We start from the raw sequence: 20,178 nt of genomic DNA, 5'->3' as shown, positions 1-20,178 counted from the left end.
TTTCTGTCACCTCCGAGGGTTTCATTGGCATCAGGGGGTCAATAAATACAGAATCAACGTTCACTATTTTTTATTTAAACACCGCCTGCAAACGGGGAGATGAGGGTGGCTAAAATATATTCTGCAACCCTGTCTCCTCGTTGGCTACAAATTTCAACCCTCCGCATACATGCCTTCCCCTTCACCCGCTCGTAAAATCACGCGTTCTCGGTAGCATCGAGGAGGACTTCTCAGGACCGAAAAGAACTGAGGATTCGAATGGTCTCTGGAAAAGTACGTCGCAGAACTGATTAGGACTTACCAGGTCCATCTAGGCCTGGAGAGATCTTGAAAGACCTGTGTACGCCCAATCAGAACCAAATCCTCGACTCGGGATATATCAAACTTTCTCGCCCACACCAAAGTTGACTGACATTGAGAGAAGTTCAAGCACCAGTGGATGACACCTCGGGTGCATAATGGGTGATTACAATCATGTCAGGACTGATCATGTAATGACACTATTGGCACTGATACACCCGTGAGTGCCGCGGACAATTAAGCTTGGAAACGACGTTTCTGGTACTTTAACAGGATTTGCCGATGCGTTAAATTCCCCCCCCCCCCACTCGCCCTTCCCGCGTAGTAGCCGATATCGTGCCGCAATCTGCAGTCGTTGGTGGTGGCGCTACGTGGCTACTCGCTGCTATTCACGTCGTGGTTTCACCCATATACACAGAGCAGAAACCGTGCGAGAGTGCTGGCAATAACGGCTGGTAAAGTCATTTGCGATTAACCGCTGGTTAAGTGCACCCCGTCTATGCAAGTATTCGCGAAGTTGTATAGATGTATATGTGGGCAGAGAAAAGATAAAACTGTATGTGGCATTTCTTGTCCCGGTGCAAATTGACTCGAAATGTGGAGCGGTGCGATGATATTGAAATTTAGGGGTGGAGGGAGGATTTCATGGAGTGGATGGGAACGACTGACATTGCTGCACCCCAAATATTTAGAGCCCTAGTGTTGATGCTCTTTCATTATGCCCTTTTTCCTGGCAGATTGGATAGTAGTTTCTTCAATTAATTGTTTATAATCATTCCCATTGCAAAAAGCAATAGCCCACCCGAGGGAAATGAGGTGTTTGCTCGAAGATGTGAAGAGGACAGATTTTTTTATCACCAGTAAACATATTTAATTATGTCATTCAGTTGGCATCGGCCAGTGAGCGATGGAATCGCACTTTGAGCTAATCGTCCAATACCGCTCACCTTGTTTTCACGACTTTTTTGAGCAATGCAGACCAACTGTTATAATTTTTCCTATTTCCATCCTTCGTTTCCATTCTTCGGCTCCATTTTGACGAAGATTTCACGTGAATAATAATAAATTATCCTGAATTTACCCGATGTTCCAGTGGCCACCGACTACCCCAAACAATTGAGCTGTCACTCGACCGCCCTCGCATTTTAACGCATTTTAATCGATAATATCTTTAAACCGAAAAAATTCTGGCAATGAAAATATTTTAGTTACATAAAATAAGCGAACGGGTTATTTAGTACAAATAAATCCTCTATCAGATGTTAATGAATTCATTCGCTTCATCGTCTAACCAATTCAGTAGTGAAGTTGTAGAACGGTTTAACTCGACTCATCTCCTACTTGAGTTTTTGAAGAATATCTCCGAATCTAAAGGAGATAACGAAATTTTCGTAATAACCTTTTTTCTAGAGCAAATTGAGTGCTACAAAAAATGTTTTGACAAAAATTCAGCTACCTCCCCTAGATTCCGAGATATTCACTGAAAAATAGCCAATAGCTAAAATTGACTTAAACCGTTTTACCACTTCCCTACCGACTTGTTTAATTTATAACTAATAAAATCTTTATCTTGATCAAGGGAAATTTTTTTGTGCTTGAAAAACTATTTCTCCGATGTGAATAAAAACCGAAATTTTCTTCAATGGTCGAGAACTTTTCGAAAGAGACTCTAAAATTAGAGAAACATTCTAGAGAAGATGGTTCCCATTAACTACCCAAAAATCCGAAGAATTGAGAATAAATATTGATGGAGACTTTGTTCCCGAAGTGAAATCCTGCTAGTAAGATATTGGCAGACATATGCATGAATAGTTAACCCGCATATTGAGGAAAAACTCCGTGGAAAGCGATTCAGTGCCTCCACGTAAATCTGAGAAATTTCATCGTCAATGTTTGCTGCACAGGGGCAATGTTAGAGTCGTAGCCCCGAGCGTTTTGAAATATTAAGATGAAAAGGTTGTATTTTCCATCCTTTGTGTGACGACAAAGAGAAGGAGACAATTATTTCACTCAATAGTTAAAAATTATTGGTTGAATTTTACGGAACACTTTTTGGTGAATTTTAGCAAGATAATAATAATAATATGTGAGTAATCTTGTAATGTAAGAACAAAATATTTCTTGATAAACTTTACTCTATAGGGGATATTTTTATTTTGAAAAGGCACCGTCTGGTGTGAATCATCCGCCTTGTGAGTCCAATATTTCGCTGTTATCGGAAACAGAGCAATTATTCATGTTTGAGATTTTCAAATTCATTCACATTAAATAATTTCTTTTCGGTCATTTTCAAATAACGTTTTTGTTGGCCCAAGCAAGACTTGCTTGAGAACTTCTTTGTTTTCGACTCTGTGTAGCTAGGAATGGGCAATCTTTCTCGATTAATTAAATGGATTTTTCATGCCCAAAAATCGATGTTTTTCATTCGATGTTTTCAACGGAAAAGTATTTCACTGGAGAAAAAAAATAGCCAAAGTACTTGAATATCCTCATGTTGAGAGAAGGTCTTAATTTGAGGTATTCAAAGTTTCAAGTTAGGACTTTTGAAGATGTCAATTTGAAACTTTTAAAATCTTCAATTGAGACTTTTGAAGGTCTCAGTGTAAAATTTTCACAGATCAAAGTTAAGAGTTTTGAATCCCTCTAGTTAAGACTTTCGAAATCGACTTGAAATTTTTCTTCATGTTGAGTTCTGGTCTAACTTAAGATGTTTAACCCTCGAGCGCTCGCGCTCTACCGCCAGCCTTCATCCCTCGCACAGTTGGCGCAGCGTCGTTGGGTGAAACCAAGCGCGGTGGTGCCACGTTAGTGCTTACCGCTCTGCGCGCATCTCAAGTGTGGCAGTGACTCTAGCAACACTGGTGCTCATGCGTTCGACAGGAACTCACTCGCACCAGGCGGCGCAGCGACTCTTTTCTGTCCGTTCGATGTTTCTTTTTTTTTTTTAACTACACGAATTTTTCGAGAAAAAAACGGACAACGCCAAAACCTAATAAAAGGATTGAACTACGAACTCTAATTTTTTCAGAATTTTGAAAAAAATCACTCATTGAGCGAGTTTGGGGCTTTTGAAAGTCTCTACTTGAGACATTTAAAAATCTCAATTCGAAACTTCCACAAGTCTTAATTTGAGATCACAAGTCTCAAACTAAGTTTTTTTTCAGTACAAATGGAATCCAATAACGAATTCCCAATTTTTTGTTAGCAAGGAAAAAAAATCCTGCGAATATTCGCTCATCCGTGAGTATTCCGTCGATGATCGCAAATGACAATGATTGTGCAACCGTCAAAACCACGCGGCAATGTCAAAACACGTATCTGAGTTCCGAATGCCAGTAACCATTGTCACTTCAGTACGTACAAAGCGTACTCGTACTTTTGTTGGGATTCATGCATTGACACAAGCCCAGGCGTTGTTCCGTACCATCGTTCCCCGTCGTTCTACAATGTTCACTTGTGTTTATTTCCCAATCCATACCCACTCTCCCTCGGCTTGAGAAAATAATACAACAGCGGAGGGAAAATGTATCGGTGTCACGTATACATTATCCCCGAATGATATCTTGCCGCCTGGTTCTTAAGAATTTGTCTCAACAAATGGAATTTTGAAGGCCTCAATAATGCATAGTGGATTCAGTTTCACTGAATAGAAGATGTATAAATGCTACACCGAGGGGAATATCTTATTCGGTAATTGGGGGTAAACGACAACATTTTGAGGGCATTCGTGAATGCATAATAGTAGGTAATAATGAGGTACATCGATAGACTGATGCATTTATTCCAAACGAGATTCGTTAACTATTTATTAACGAATGGTAAAGTTGAATATAGCCAAATGAATATTCGTTAATATTTACCGAATGGTTCACTTAGAAAGTGAAAATCGAGTCAAACAAGGCTCCTCAAATGTGCATTTGTTAACTATTAACGAATGAACATTTGGTGAGACCGAATGGACCCTCGTCTCCAACGAAATCCATTATTTTACGATAACTAACCCTTTCTATCAGTGTAATAATGTAGGATTGTCAGATTTGTCTTAGATAAATCTACACTGAGAGAAAAACAAATAAGTCTTGTTTGGGCCAACAAAATCGCACTGGCGGCGTTCTCAGTAACTAATCGGTTACAACAGTAGAGGTTATGCCGTTGTGAAATTATTGCATCATCTCACTGTAACTCAAGCATTATTCTTCATCCCCAAAATCTCGTCTTTTTTATTTTAATTTTAAGCAACTCTCTTCCTTAAAATCCATGTTTTTCTAGGCATCCGTTAGGAAGTTTNGGGGGGGGGGGGGGGGGCAAACCCCCCCCCCCCGAAGACTGCGGCCCCTGGACCCCGCTTCTGCGCCCCCACCCCACCCCCTCCCCCTCATCGGGCCTTCGTGACAAAAAATAGTATATGTCATACGGACCGTGACGTCTGTTTGCGATTCGTGTGAGTTAGCAGCACGGTTAGCTACGGTCCTAATGACATAATATACTATCTTGGCATAAGTAAGACTTGTTTGGGAACTTTGTCGTTTTTCTCTAGGTGTAGGGGTGTACAAATGTTTTAAAGTAATGTACAAACTCTTTCGCACTTAAAAAATATTTTTGCATATGATTATTTGCCTCTCCTACCCCTAAATACCCCCTAAATTGAATTTTCCGCTGACGAATATTCTGCTAGTTTCAGCTTCATGGATTGTCCTTAATGTGTAACTTCAGATTTGGTACTTTGGAAAGTCCAAATTGGGTATTGACGTATTTTGCGAACATTTGGAAATTTACTTCTAAATCTGGGGTAGAGTGCTTGAATATGCATCATGCAATGACATGTTTATATTTTTGTGTATTTAGTTGAATATTCCTACGTGTCATAATGATCGCAATCCTGTCATAATGTCGTTTTTATTTACTCGTACTAACAATTGGGATTTGCATGGAGATCCATTAGATAAAATATGTATAAATATATTGTGGTCGGTAATTGGGGGTGAATGCAAACATTTGGAAATCTGCGGTAGAATACTTGAATATGTATCATCCAATAACACGTTTATACTTTTGTGTATTTAGTTGAATATTCCTGCGTGTCCTAATGATCGCAATTCTGTCATAATGTCGTTTTCATTCGCTCGGACTAACCATTGGGATTTGCACGGAGATCCAGTAGATAAAATATGTATAAATATATTGTGGTCGGTAATTGGGGATGAATGAAAACATTTTGGATGTATGTGGGAGGTAATTGGTGAGTCCATGTTATATTCAACGAGATATATAATGTACATTGTTAAACATTTCTGTCTGAAATTTTCGGTACACTTTGGAAAATTTATTTTCAAATTTAATTACCACTGAAATTTCAAGGAATTTCGTCATAAAAAATTGAGAACTTCGTGAAAAAATCAAAGAGAACTGTCAATTTCAGTTCCATTTTTCCCTGAAAATGAATAGAAAACCAGAAAATTCCAGTACATATGTTCTTGCATTTTCAGGACAGTGAAATTGAATGCGATTTAGGGGGAAAAAATCATGAAATTTCAGATTTCACTGAAAATATTATATTGGAAATTCAAATAAATTAAGGAATTGTGGTCTTTATGCTGCTTAAAATTCTGGAATTTTACTGAATTGTCAGTCAAAACGGAAATGTCATGATTTTTCCCCCAAAATCGCATTCAGTATCACTGTCCTGAAAATTAGTAGTCAACTGTCCATGAAATTTAACTTTTTTTCAAACAGTGTAGGACGATTTTTTATTAATGTTTAGCTTCATATTTGATATTTGGTGTGAGATAACGGATATTGAAGTTTTTCCCGACCATTTGTGAATTTACTTTTTAATATGTGGTACAGTATTTGGATAGGTATCATGCAATGACATGTTTATATTTGGTTGCATTTAGTTGAATATTTCTACTTGTGCATATCATCGTAATTCTGTCATAATACATATCGTTTTCATTCGCTCGAACTAACAATTGGAATTTACATGGAGATTCATTGGATAAAATATGTATAAATATACTGTGTTTGGTAATTAGGAATGAAAGAAAACATTTCGGATGTTTGCAGGAGGGAATTGGTGAGTGCTTGTTATATTTAACGAGAAACATAATGTATGAGGATTGTTATTAACGTTTAGCCTCATATTTGGTGTTTCGGGAAGTCTTTGTCTATATAGGTAGTGTGAGCTATTGGAGGTTGAAGTTTTTCGCGAATATTTGGGAATTTACTTTTGAATGTTAGGTTCAGTATTTGGATATGCATCATCCAATACCATGTCTATATTTCTCTATAAACATTCGATTATTGGTTAACCCAGAGAAATTATGTATTTCAATCAAATAAAAATATTTGTTTAAAATTTTTCTCTTCACTTCTGCAATATTCCTATTGGAAATTAATAAAAACATATGTTAGTTTCAATGGAAGTGTTTTGATTATGTAAAATTAATCATTGATTCATCCCGAATGAGTCATCTGTTCGAATGAAAATAATGATAACAATAGTAATTGATTTAGATTGAATAAGGAGAAATCAAATCCAACACTGATTAAATATGCAAATAAATGGACACTAAATTAAATGAATAAAAATGGATTGTTTAATCGGTAAAATTGAAGGAATGAAGATATAATGTTAAACATTGCAATTTAAATAATTGTTAGCCAGTCGAATAGGCGAGTGATATTGAATCGAATTTAGGAAAAAAAATAGTCATGAAATGCCAAGGTTGAAGTAGAATTCACGGAAATTCATGAGTTTTCAGTAGGAGTGCGATGGAAATTTCACAATTTGATTGAAGTTTCAGTGGAACAGGAATATTCAGAAACAAAATACCATGAATTTTCAATTGTTCCCCAAATTTTCCTGATTTTCCTCAATTGTCACACAATAATTAAACTGAAAAATCAAGTATTTTATTAATTTCCAGATCATTGGAACAGAAAATCAAGAGAATATTTGATTTTTTAATGACAAGATTTCCTGAAATTTCAACACGATAAAAATGTCTGGAATTTGGCACGGAAAATTCAGGCGAAAATTTTCAACAATGTAGGACTGAATAAGCGTTTCTATTCATTTTCCATCGTTCAAATAAATTGTGGCATCTTAATAAGCTCGTTCTCTTCGGTGTCGATACAATCATTTCATTTCTAATTGATAGTCTCGATTTGAATCAACCTAACATTTGTGTATAATAAATTAATTATTCATTAGATATGAATAAAAATGCCGATAAAAATGGGAATTAAGTTTGAATAAACGCTTCATTATAAACTATTTGAATGAACTAGTTCATTCGGTAAAAATAAAATTTGTTTGATTGCAAAAAATCATTTCTACGGATGAATTTACAATTACGGCCGTAGTTAGATATGAATAACAATTAGATATGAATAAAAATGCTGATAAAAATGGAAATTAAGTTTGAATAAACGCTTCATTATAAACTATTTGAATGAACTAGTTCATTCGGTAAAAATAAAATTTGTTTGATTGCAAAAAATCATTTCTACGGATGAATTTACAATTACGGTCGTAGTTATGATCATAAAGTATCATATTCTGTGACAATAATTGCTATAATAATTCTAAATATGAGAATATGAACTTCCGCAATTGAAAATTATTAAATGTAGCCACAACATCCTTTTAATTTCCTCCAATATAGACGTGAGCATTTTCCCGAAATGATCCAATCTGAAATGATAACAGCCAATGGCCATAAATCATGTGATGGCCCAACAAACGCCTTTCATGCAGTCATTGTGAATAGCCGGAATACATCCGATAAACGGAATTAATCGACAGATCATTTCGGGAAATCGCTGGTCTTATTGGGATTTCCCGCATCACGCACTGAATGGACTGCTGTGACTGATTGCAATACGCAACGATAATTTCAATGGCAGCATGCGTAGATTCTAATGGTTTCAGGATAGTCGATAACCTGCAGATTTAATATCATTGTTCAGAGCGTATCACGATCCATCTAGATTTGGTTTCGGAGCCTAGATGAATTTAATACAGTTAACGATGTGCTGATGAGCTGAAAACATGTTTTTCCTCAGTGAAGCTATTTGCGAAAGTATTCTGTGTTAGTAATTAGAGTTGGAAAAACTCTTCAATCGCACATCGAGAGAAATGTTCAGTAAAAATTACGGATCTCACAGGTCATGGTCAGAATATAAAAATAAAAAAAGTGGATATCAGGCAATGAGGGTCTAAATATAAGTCATATATTATGCTTCATCACCGTTTTTAGCCCTTATATGACCGTCATTTCCTGACGCCCACTTTTTTACTTCTATACACGGACGAAAAAATTTAATAGAGAAACCTATCGAATTCGTTAGAAAACCCTATTGAATTTCTATTGAACTGTTCTATTAGTTTTTGACCGATTCTATTGAAATGTTCAATAGAAAATATTCAGTAGAAAAAGTCAAAAGAATTCAATTTTTCTATATAACTTATTCTATTGAGATATTTTCTATAGAATTTCCTCGGTTCAAATTTTCTAAGTTTTTTCGTTTGATTTTCTTCATGAGAAGAAAAGAAAAATAAAATGAAAAAAACTTGAGTCGAGTAAATTCAATAGAAAATATATGAAAAGAATAAGGTATATAGAAAAATCGAATTCAGTTAACTTTTTCTATTGAATGTTTTCTATTGAACATGTCAATAGAATTAGCCAAAAACTGATAGAAAGTTTAATAGAAATTCAATAGAATTTTCCAACGAATTCGATAGGTTTTTCTATTAAATTTTTTCGTGCGTGTATTCTGCTCCTAATTTTTTGATCCTAATATTCTGACCCTCATTCTTTCACCTTTACATTCAGGCCCTCAGTTTTTGACTTTAATATTTCGACCCTCATTTTTCAATCTCCACTTTTTGACCCTTATATTCTCACATTTAGTGTTTAACCTTTATATTATACTTGAGAGCGCTTGGTACAACCTGGGCTAATACTAAATAATCATCCTCAAGTTGAAATACCCATCCCCCATTCGAGTATAAAATATACTTGAATCAAGTTTTTTTTTTCGTCTAGATAATAACGCGAGATTTAAATTTTACATTACACTGTTAGAAAATAACACTTGAAATTTCAAGTGAAAAAACTTGAAATTTTTAACAACGATAAAGTAACATGAAATTGCTGTAGAATTCGTCATTGACAAATCAGTTAATTTCTTGAATATTCAAGTAATTCTCGATTTTCAGATCCATACGGCACTGAAAAACCTTGATATTGTTGAAAATTCAGGCAATAACTTCTCCGAATTTTCAATCTACTGAAAATTCAATTACGTTTGATGTTCAATTTCCACGATGAATTTGAAAATTCAAGCTTTCATTGAAGAATCAATGGTTTTTTAATATGAAAAATAAAATTTTCTTGAATTTTCACGATGAATGAGAAATTTAGTGAACGTTTTCTATTGAGATTGAACTCAAACTCACAACATTGGAAATTCAGGTGACATTTGACTGAAATTTCAAGAAATTTTTAACAGTCTATAAAATAAACCATAAGAGGTCGAAAGTGGCGTACCGAGCGGAAAATCTTAAATCTAAACTACTTACAAAACAAAGAAATTAGTAATGAATGATGACGGTTTCATCAGAATTTCTTAATAAAGAGTCCAATGAATTAGTGAATATATCCATGTAAGGGTACCGATTATCCATCGCCTTTCTGTGAAGATTCCTATCATTGAATTGGATATCACAATTATTCTGATTGATGAAGCTCAAAGCGAAAAAACTTTCATTCTCACGGTATCATTCGAGTTTCTATTCAAACTGGCGATCCATTAGCGGATTAACCGACGCAATTTTTCAGTCGTTCAGTGAGCAAAAAAAAGGAAAGGAAATGAAACGAACACATCGAGAGATAATAGATTCAATGTGCACGGCTGTAGAGTTTCTGAACTCAATCCAATTAAATACCAAAAAGTTGGTGTTTCGAACTTCATTCGATGTTATGAGTACCACATAAATGTTGGAGTTATTCGAATCCTTTTTATCGTTCGTTTCACCCCGACCGTAATAATTCTAGACAATGTAGATTTGATTGAAAAACGAATGGGGAGTAAAAAATTGATTTGAAAACTAGTACAATTGAATTCATCTGCGGTACAAACGAACCGGTCCTGAGGCTTTTTCATATTTTTTGGAAAAAATACAGTTGAAAAATTGGATTGGTTTCTAATTTGGGTTCCAATTATGAGGATCGTATCAATGAAGTGTTCTTTTCTCGTGTTTCTACACGAAATATCCTGCAGCAATGTACACGGAGAAAAATTTTCTAGAAAAATTCTATACGAGTACTGGAAAAAATCGCAATCCACCGGCTGTGAAATATTCTAGTGCTGTTAAGGTAAAATTTCTTGGTATTTCTGGTAAAATTTCTGGAGATTCCTGTGAAATTTTCACAGAAATACGGGGAAAAATTCACGTTTTCCCCAATAAAATTTCTAGTGGCGGCACGGAAATTTTTTGCTGGTCGTCACTTTACGCCTCTTTTCCCGTGCTAGCACTAGAATTTTTCTAAAAAAATCCTCTCCGTGTAATCCTATTAAAATTAATTGGAATATTACCGATCGTAATGGTTGGATGAGTTAGGTGATCCACCGGCGGACATCCGAGTGCAGCTGTTTAGCGCGGTTAGTACTTGGATGGGTGACCGCTTAGGAACACCTTCGCCCACAAATTTCGGAAGGTAGGCACGGTGTAGTGGCCTAATGTGCCCCTCTAGTTAGTGTGACAGAAGGGCACATTAGGGCTCTGCACAATCGGCCGGCTGTACGCTTGGGGTTTCCCATGGTTTCCCGTGCAGTCCCAGCCCGAATGAGGTACAATTATGAGTAAGACGGCCCATGCACTGATAGAACGGATTAGTTATTCCCAACGAATGGATTTTGGTTGGAGATTAGGGTCTATTCGGTCCCACCAAATGTTCATTCGTTAATTGTTAACGAATGTATATTTGAGGAGCCTTGATTGACTTGACTTTCGCCATTCAAGTGAACCATTCGTTAACTGTTAGCGAATATTCATTTGGTCATATTCAATTCTACCAGTCGTTAATAGTTAACGAATCTCGTTTGGAATAAATGAATCGTTCTATCAGTGTGGTAACAGCAAAAATCAGAAGAGAGAAGTGGGAGAGACAAAGCTGACGAATGGGGAACCTATAAAATCGTAATGGTAGTAGGAAAGAAAGATGAATAAAAAAAAATTGATCGGAATATTGAAACCATGGAGATGCGAATCCATGAAACATATTTCAGTAGCAAAGTGGTAAAGCGGTTTAAATCGACTTATCTCTCACTTGAGTTTTTGAGGAATATTTCCGAATCTAAGGGAGACAGCGAAACTTTCGCTATTATACTTGTTGTAGTTCTCAATCGGCTCTACAAAAAAGGTTATACCAAAAATTCTGCCATCTTTCTTAGATTCCGAGATATTCATTGAAAACTGGCCAATAATCAAAATTAACTTACACCGGTTTACCACTTCGCTACTGATTTGAAATTAGCTCAATTAAATTGATCCGAAATACAAACAGGAGGAAGTATCAATTTTCAAATTCTTCTGCTGGGAAATATTATGTTTCCAAGTTAAACGAATTCCAGGTATTTAAACAATAATAGTAAATATTCGATTTTTCCACTCCTAACTATATTTTTTGCGAATACTCTTTAAATACCTGAAGTGAAAGAACAAATATGCAACCATATTATAGATCTACTGAAATTTCATAGAATTCGACATTGAGAATTTATAATTTTATGAAAAAATCCACTGAACCTGTGAATTTCAGTTCAATTATTCCATGAGAATTCATAGAGATCAGGAAAATTCAAGGGAATATATTCTTGAATTTCGAATTGATTGAAAATCCAGTTTAATTTGGTATTATATATTCATGTTTTGATTTTCGAATTTTCAATTCAAGTAAGTTTCGGAATTTTGATCTTCCTGCAGCCCAAAAATGAGGAATTCCATTAAAATTTCCCCTGAAATCCAAAATTACATGATGTTTGTCTCATTAAATGGAATTCAATGTGACTTTCCGGAAAATTACTACTCAACTGCCCAAGAAATTTCATTCTCTTTTCTAACAGTGTAGGGACTGCTGGACATTTAGTGACCACTGCTCAATTTTCCGTGGGAAAATGTCATGAATTCCGTATGAGTTATCATTCATCATCCTATGCAGCATATCTCCCCCTGAAAACTTCATTTTTCACACTTTCCAATTTATTCTCTCGTCAACTCCAGGATCTGACGTCTCTAAAAATTCAGTTTTCCCAAGAAAATAACACATCATCATGAGAGATGGAGCTCCCCCTCTGCCAGCAATTGCAAATAAAATGCATAATCAAAAACATCGCCGCGTTTCAGTCTTCCATCCCACACTGTTGAAAATTTTCATCTGAATTTTCCGTGCCAAATTCCGGAAATTTTTATTGTGTTCGTTCCACTGACGTTTCATTGATTTTCTGTTCAAATGATCCGGAAATCCATGAAATACTTGATTTTTCAGTTCAATTATTTTGTGAAAATTCTGAAAAATCAGGCAAATTCAGGGAAAAATTGACAGCTCATGTTATTTTGTGTCTGAATATTCATTTTCCACTGAAAATTCAATCAAGCCATGAAATTTCCATCTCCCTCCCCCTGAAAACTCATGAATTTCCGTGAATTCTACTTAAAATTTAAAATTTCAACACCATTTTTGTCCTAACCCCGATTCAATGTTACTCTCATGCGATTAACTATAATATCCTCCATGAAATTTCAAAAATTTTCCAACAGTGCAGTCCCAATAAAAACCGCCAACTTATTCGATAAAAGTGGGAGCTTGTAAGCTGTCGCGGTTCGTGGAACAATATTCATGGCCAATGTTCGATTAATGCAACGATCTCGTCGAACACGTGCGTCGAACTACCCTTGCTATCAGTATAACCCCCCGTAATACTTCCCCTGACACACGAATGCATAAGCCTGGTGTGGGTTTGCGCGAATTCAGCTCTCACTCTGTCCACAATCCTGCGCACGAGTTTCACAGTGGCTACGCCCTTCTGGATATTTGATTTTTGACCCGGATATGCTTCTAGCCCGGGGACTCTAAAAATTCGTGAGATATTAATTCAATACCCCCCACCCCCTCCCCCCTGACAACGTTGGTCCTTTTCGCCCTGCTCGATGAATACTTCAGCGGTTTTCACTTTAGTTCTGAAGGAGCGCTCCCTCCTTTTTTCCTCGATGCGCCCCCTGCAGGGTTAAAAGCTTTGTGAAAGGATTTCTGATATATCCCCAGAAATATCTTGAACCTTTTTCATTCGAGTAATGTCGTTCAACGGAATAATAGGGAAGGAGCAGTGGACAGTCGGTTGAGAGATCAAGAAATAAAAGGAAAGGAGGACAATATCGAGTTTGGGGGATCAATGGAGAAATGGGATGAAGTGAAGTGGAAGGAATGGCCAAAATGACTATCGCATCAATATTAGGTTGAGGAACTAATTATGTCGCTTGATAAATAAAAGAAACTGATGGAAATATGGAGTTCCCGGGGGTTAATGGAGAAATGGGATGAAGTGAAGTGGAAGGAACGGTCAAAATGGCTATCGTATCAATATTAGGTCGAGGAACTAATTATGTTGCATCATATGATGATCGATTTACTACACGATTTGTGTCTGATTAACAACAGAATGCGGAGTGAAGAAATGTTGAAGTTGGATCGTCAAATATTTTAAATGCATTACGATTGAGGAAAATTTGGTCACAACACGATAAAATTATATCAATGCAGCCATTGAATGGAATGATCTATGAAAGGGGCAGTGTTCAATCGCTTGAGAGGTCGATAAATATAAAAAATGAGGGATATATGGACTTTCCGGGGATCAATAGAGAAATGGGTGGAAGTGAAGTGCAAAGAATGGTCAAAATGACTATCATGTCAGTCATTGGTTGGTGAATTAATTATATTGTATTGTATAATGACCATTGCACTACAAGATTCGTATCTGATGAAAAACAGAATGCGAAGTGAAGAAATGTTGAAGTTCGGTCGTCAAATATTTTAGATACATTGAAAATGATAAAAGTTCCGTCCCAACACTTGGCTTTCATGAAGAAGAAATATCAATGCAGTCATTGAATGGAATGATATGGAAGAGTCAGTGTTCACTCGCTCGTGAGATCGATAAATAGAAAAAAATGACGGAAATATGGAGCTTCTGAGGATCAATAGAGAATTGGGATGAGGTGAAGTAAAAAGAATGGTCAAAATGGCTGTCGTATCAATCATCAGTAATTATAATTTGGAAACTATGATTATGTTGTATCGTATGATAAACATTTTATTCCGAGTGTGAGGGACAAGGTGGAACGTTTCGTTATCTTCTCCGATTACCAATATCTTCGTTCATAAATAGAAATATTGGAATTTGAGGAAGACCACACAATGCTACACTGTGCCCCGCCACCCCCTAGGAATGTTGAAGTTGGATCGTCAAATACTGTGGATGCCATCGAATTGAGAGTAATTTAGTCACAACGCTTGACGCTTATGGAAAAATAACATCAATGAAGTGGTTGAACCGAATGATATAAATGGAACAGTGTTCAGTCGCTCGAGAGATTAAGAAATAGAAGAAAATGACAGAAATATCGAGTATGTAGAGGGATCAATGGAGATCTGCGATGAAGAGGAGTGGAAGGACAATCACAACTATCGAGTTTGCGGATATCAATAGAGAGATGAGACAAAGTGAAGTAGAAAGACTGGTCAAAATAACCATCATTTTGATCATCAGAAAATTTAGGATTCTTTTATGGAATCATTTATCGTATCGATAAATTTTGATACAAAATGTGAAGTGAAGAAATGTTGAAATTAATTGTAAAAATATTTTTGTTTCATCCCAATACTTGCCTCTGATCAGAATAATTGTTATTGTGAAGGCATTTCGAGAAGCCCATTCCATCAACCCTCCGTGGGATTCCGCAATGTAACCGATATGACTCAATTCCAAGAATTTTTTGTGTCCTCAATAGGCCTGTAATTACGTCGAATTAATCAAATTGCACAGGGCAAGTGTATGCAATGCTGGCTATGCAGATGATTCCAACAGAAGACCGACCACACAGACAGTCGAGCAAGCATTGATTACAATTCCAACTATCCGATGAAAGGACAGAGGAGAGGGGGGAAGGAGTGAGGAAACTGTGCAGCTTCCTTTCAATTCAGCAACGCCTCTGGACGTTACTCAGAATTTTGGCGCCCGCCAGATCGCTCACATAAATAGCAAGACAGTTAAGTTGGACTGCGATAATGTATGCATCGTGGAGAGGGTGGATTTTGCAGTGGCGCGATATGACACAGGAATGCTAAAGGTGATGCATGACCCCTTGAGGCAGGCGAAGGACAATATTTCACATGACAGAATGCCTTTTTCAGGTTTGGACTGCGATTTTTGCAATCCTGATTCCAAAACTTCTAGAAGAATCCATCAGCGTAGATATGAACATTTATTCGTTTTAAGACGGCTCTAAGAACATTAAACTTCAACTAAAGTGCAGCGTCTTTTAATGAATGAAAATGGTCTACCCTTAACTTGGAAGAACATAATGTAGTAGATCCTTGAAACTAAGGTCTCCCGATGACTCCCTGACCTTAACACCGGCTAACACTTTCTTAAGACCTTTCAACCACCCGCAATAAAATCCCCTTGGATCTGCAATTTGATAATCCTCGCCGAAATAATCTCCTTGATCGAAGATTCTGATAAATTCCGAAGTTGCAAGCTTCAAACTTCCATTCTAGACCCATTATACATTCTCCCTTTTAGGTGGTGTTATCGGAGAGTCAAGAGTATGACTTTCTTGGATAGAAGTTACTCAGGAGGAGACTTCTCCAGTCTTTTGGTATTTGTGCTAGATGTTATGTAATTCTTGGAAAATTCGATGATCTGAGAATTCTGGCCCCCGTCAGATCAAGAAACGTCGTGTATTGACAATAAGATAAGTAAAAAATTATTATTCTCTCCAATACCCCATGAACTTGAATCCCGGATAATAATTATGGAGATGAATGGTTTCATTGATAGAAAACAAATGACAACCATCTCACTCCTCACCGCCCCACACGATCGGAATCTGCCTCCAGAGGAAAATCTCTCTACCTTTTCGATGCTTTCCCCATAATTAAGTTAGACGTCACGTATTTCTTGGAAAATTGATAGATCAATCGATCAAACAATTTCAATCCGCCGGAGCGGATTCCGCAACTGGATCCGTCAACTGAATTTCGGAGGCCGCGGGGTATTTAATCGTCGATACCATGACCTTGCATTCATGGTATGGTTCATTCTGTCACCACTGAAGGTTACCCCCAGCGTCAACGCGCAATCAGCATTGCGTTGGCCTTTCCCGCTTATGCAATCACGCTCCATTGTGTTGCACGTAAACCTCAACCATTCTGCGTCGAGTCGTCTCATTCGTATGCAAATATCGTTGGGCATCGCCGGAGAATACCCCACCTCGTCGTCCCCTTAGAATGGACAAGCGATTCGCATAACCATCAGCCAACAATCCCCATGAGCCAATGGTGTTTTTTTTTCGTGGTTGCAACCTCATTCTACATCTCTTGCATTTTGCAACATGAATTAGCGGGGGAAGGAATTTAAATCAGGCGCGAGTCGGAGTTTGGTCTATCAAACTGTGCTCAGAATAAAGAACTCCTGGTTGCTCTAAGCAGTGGATATAACTGGCCCAATCAGAATGTCCGACTTGTTGTGAGTAGAAGATTGCATTATTTTGAAGTAAAAACGTTTCAAGTAGTCGCCTACTTGGATGAAGTAGAAACCAATGAATCTATTCACTCCGAAAAATCCATCTGTTTCAGGTAGGATGGAACGACTTCATTCAAGTTGGAAAATGTTTGATTCAAGTACACGAGTACTTTATTCAAGTCAATTTGGTACTTAATTCTAGTTACGGAGATACTTGATTTCAAAAATCCAAGTTCGCGTGATCCAAGTGCATCAAAGAAACTGCTCTTTTATAAGACTCAAGTAAGCTCCCGACCTGAATCAAGTGTCAATGCGAATTTAACAAATTCGTAGAATCAACTTGAATCACGCCGCTATATCGGTTTGCACACTTTTTTGGAAAACTTGTAGCGATCGCTAGCAGATCTCTAGTCGTTACTTACTTGATTCAAGTAGAAACTACTCGAAAAAATGCTCGGAAAATGCTTGATTCAATCAGACAAGTACTTGATTCAAGTCAAATTGATACTTAATTAAAATTGCGGAGATTCTTGATTTGTAAAATCTAAGTTCTCATGATCCAAGTACATCAAAGAAACTGCTCTTTTATAAAAAATCAAGTAACCTCCAGGCCTGAATCAAATATCGATTCGACTTTGACTAATTTGCAGAATTAACTTGAATCAAGTCGATCTCCAACAGGTCTTACGTCTTCGCCTACTTGACTCAAGTAGAAACTAATGGATTTATTCATCGCAAAAAATCTACTTGTTTCAGATAGTACGTGACGACTTCATTTAAGTCGAGGAGATATTCGATTTCGAAAATCCAAGGACTCATGACACAAATACACTAAAGAAACTGCTCGTTTATAACAGTCAAGTATCCCTCGACTTGAATCAAGTATCAATTCGAGTTGAATCATTTTGCAGAATCTACTTTAATTAAGTCACATCCAGTTTGCACACTTTTGAGGAAGACTTCAATCAAGCCTTCAATGATGGCATTAAGTAAGTCAATCTCTAATAGGTCTCAAGTCCTCGCCTACTTGATTCAAGTAGAAATTAATGGATTTTTTCATACCGAAAAATCTACTTGCTTCAGACAGTACGTAGCGACTTGATTCAAGTCGAAGAGATATTTGATTACGAAAATCCAAGGTCTAAAGAAACTACTCTTTTATAACAGTCAAGTATCCCTCGACTTAAATCAAGTATCAATTCGACTTGAATCTCTTTGCAGAATCTACTTGAATTAAGTCACATCAGTTTGCACATTTTTAAGTGAGACTCCATTCACACTCATAACAATCAAACATCAGTCGATTCTCGATGTGATTTATTCCTATCCCTATCAAGTCGAATTCGTCAACTTAATTCACGATTTTTTTTAACCTAAAATCTCGACTTAAAATACGAATACCTCAGACGAGGGTACTCACCTTCTGATAATTGGACGCAAACAGCATATACTTTCCATCTGGCGACAACTGATGGTCAAAGCTCGAGCGGAGTGCCTGAAAATTAGGTGAAAAAAACTAATTACTACGAGTGTAAATTGTGCGGTTCAACTTCATTTCGAAAATGGAAAAAACCACTAGCAAGAATAAACTGTAATTTTTTACCCGTACTCCCATTGAAATCGTTTTTAGCGTGAAAAGTTGATGAAAAAAGGTGCTCGTGATGAAAAAAAAAACTATTGGAAAAAATAATCCCATTACATTTTCTTGCTGTAGGTTTTTTCCCTCGCTAATTAAGGCAAAATCGACTACTCTCTCCAGTCTGGCTCTCGGCTGTGGAGTTCGATTAATTCGATTCTCCTCGACATTCACCCTCTCTCGTGTTAGCGTCTAACCCCTCCCCCTGCATATTCCCCATCCCACCGATCTACGACTCTCGCACCATTGCGCTGAGCTTTTTATTAGCACACCTTGTTCCATGGATGATTTCCCCAGTTTCCATACACTGACGTATCCGAAATTTGTGTATGTGCGCACATGCCCCGGGGTCATGTCGGTCGTTTCGGTTCGTCCACGGAGAAATTAACGTTCGCGGCTTGCCTTGCGGCACTAATTAGCCCACCACCGTACGGCATCTCGTGGAATGAATCTCGAGTTATTTATCGATCAAATGAAGTTTGACGGAAGGTGACGCCGTACTGAGGTGGCCTGTCGTGGTTTATGTATTTGAACATTATCGGAATATTTTGCTGATGTGCGGGGGGAGAAATGTGGGAGGATGGAGATATCTTGAGCAAATAATTTCTGTAATTCTTTCCTACAATGCATTTGTGACTTTAATTCAATCAAGTACTTTAATTGTTGGCAACTATTTTCAATTTATTAATTCACAAAACTAAATGAATGACGCAGTTAAGAATATCCAAGTTCTTCGTTCAAAGTATATAAATACCTAACTGCATTAACCTTTGTAAAGATAATCCTAACTAGGTTATCATTTTTTGGAGTGAGTCATGTTGTTGACTTCGGCCGTTTGATTTTGGAAATAAAATAAATGAATTAAAAAAGTAATAAACAAAATAAGGAATTGAGTTCAAACAAGATATCGGTTTGACCAAAATTTCGTCAGCCGACTTTTGAGAATTTTTCATTGTTGAATGATTTTTCTGTGGAATTCTTTCAATAAATTTTGACAACAATATTTTGAGCAATTTCACACGTGACTCTCGTTGGTTTAACCTCTACACGGAGAGAATATAAAATTAAAAATTAGTATGTGAACGTAGTAATCGAAGATTATACCGGAAAAACTTAGAAATTTGAGTTATTTATTTTATGTCATTAGGCCCGATAAACCGCGATATAACCGAGCGAAGCGAGGTTAGAATCGCGGTTTTCGGGCCCAACGACATAAAATATCGTATGTCACACGTATCTCGCCTTCGGCTCGGATTATAAACCCACATTCGCCAGATAATGCTTTTATCGCCTTATGACATAAGATACTATTTCGTAACCGCTTTCTCGAAATTTTTTTCGAAAACTGAGATTGATATCGGGCATAAAAAATACTCTTGGTCTATTGTACAATCTCTGAAAGGGATTCCCCCCCCCCCCCCCCC

General features: G+C 37.0%; 1 protein-coding gene across 3 annotated transcripts in view; it reads right to left on the bottom strand.

Annotated features, from left to right (window-relative positions):
- The window catches only part of LOC107038124 (venom dipeptidyl peptidase 4), a 567,343-nt gene that overhangs the window by 214,753 nt on the left and 332,412 nt on the right, over nt 1–20,178 (bottom strand). For all 3 annotated transcript variants that reach the window (XM_029126098.1, XM_015257032.2, XM_015257031.2), the window contains one exon: nt 18,539–18,613. In XM_029126098.1, the coding sequence (XP_028981931.1) occupies nt 18,539–18,613 (75 nt within the window). The remainder of the gene's footprint in view (nt 1–18,538; nt 18,614–20,178) is intronic.

This window comes from Diachasma alloeum, unplaced genomic scaffold (assembly GCF_001412515.2).
Source record: "Diachasma alloeum isolate Michigan unplaced genomic scaffold, Dall2.0 Dall_scaffold_00277, whole genome shotgun sequence".
Taxonomy (NCBI): Eukaryota; Metazoa; Arthropoda; class Insecta; order Hymenoptera; family Braconidae; genus Diachasma; species Diachasma alloeum.
Note: the sequence above shows the minus strand (reverse complement) of the source record. Positions and strands in the feature narration are given on the sequence as shown.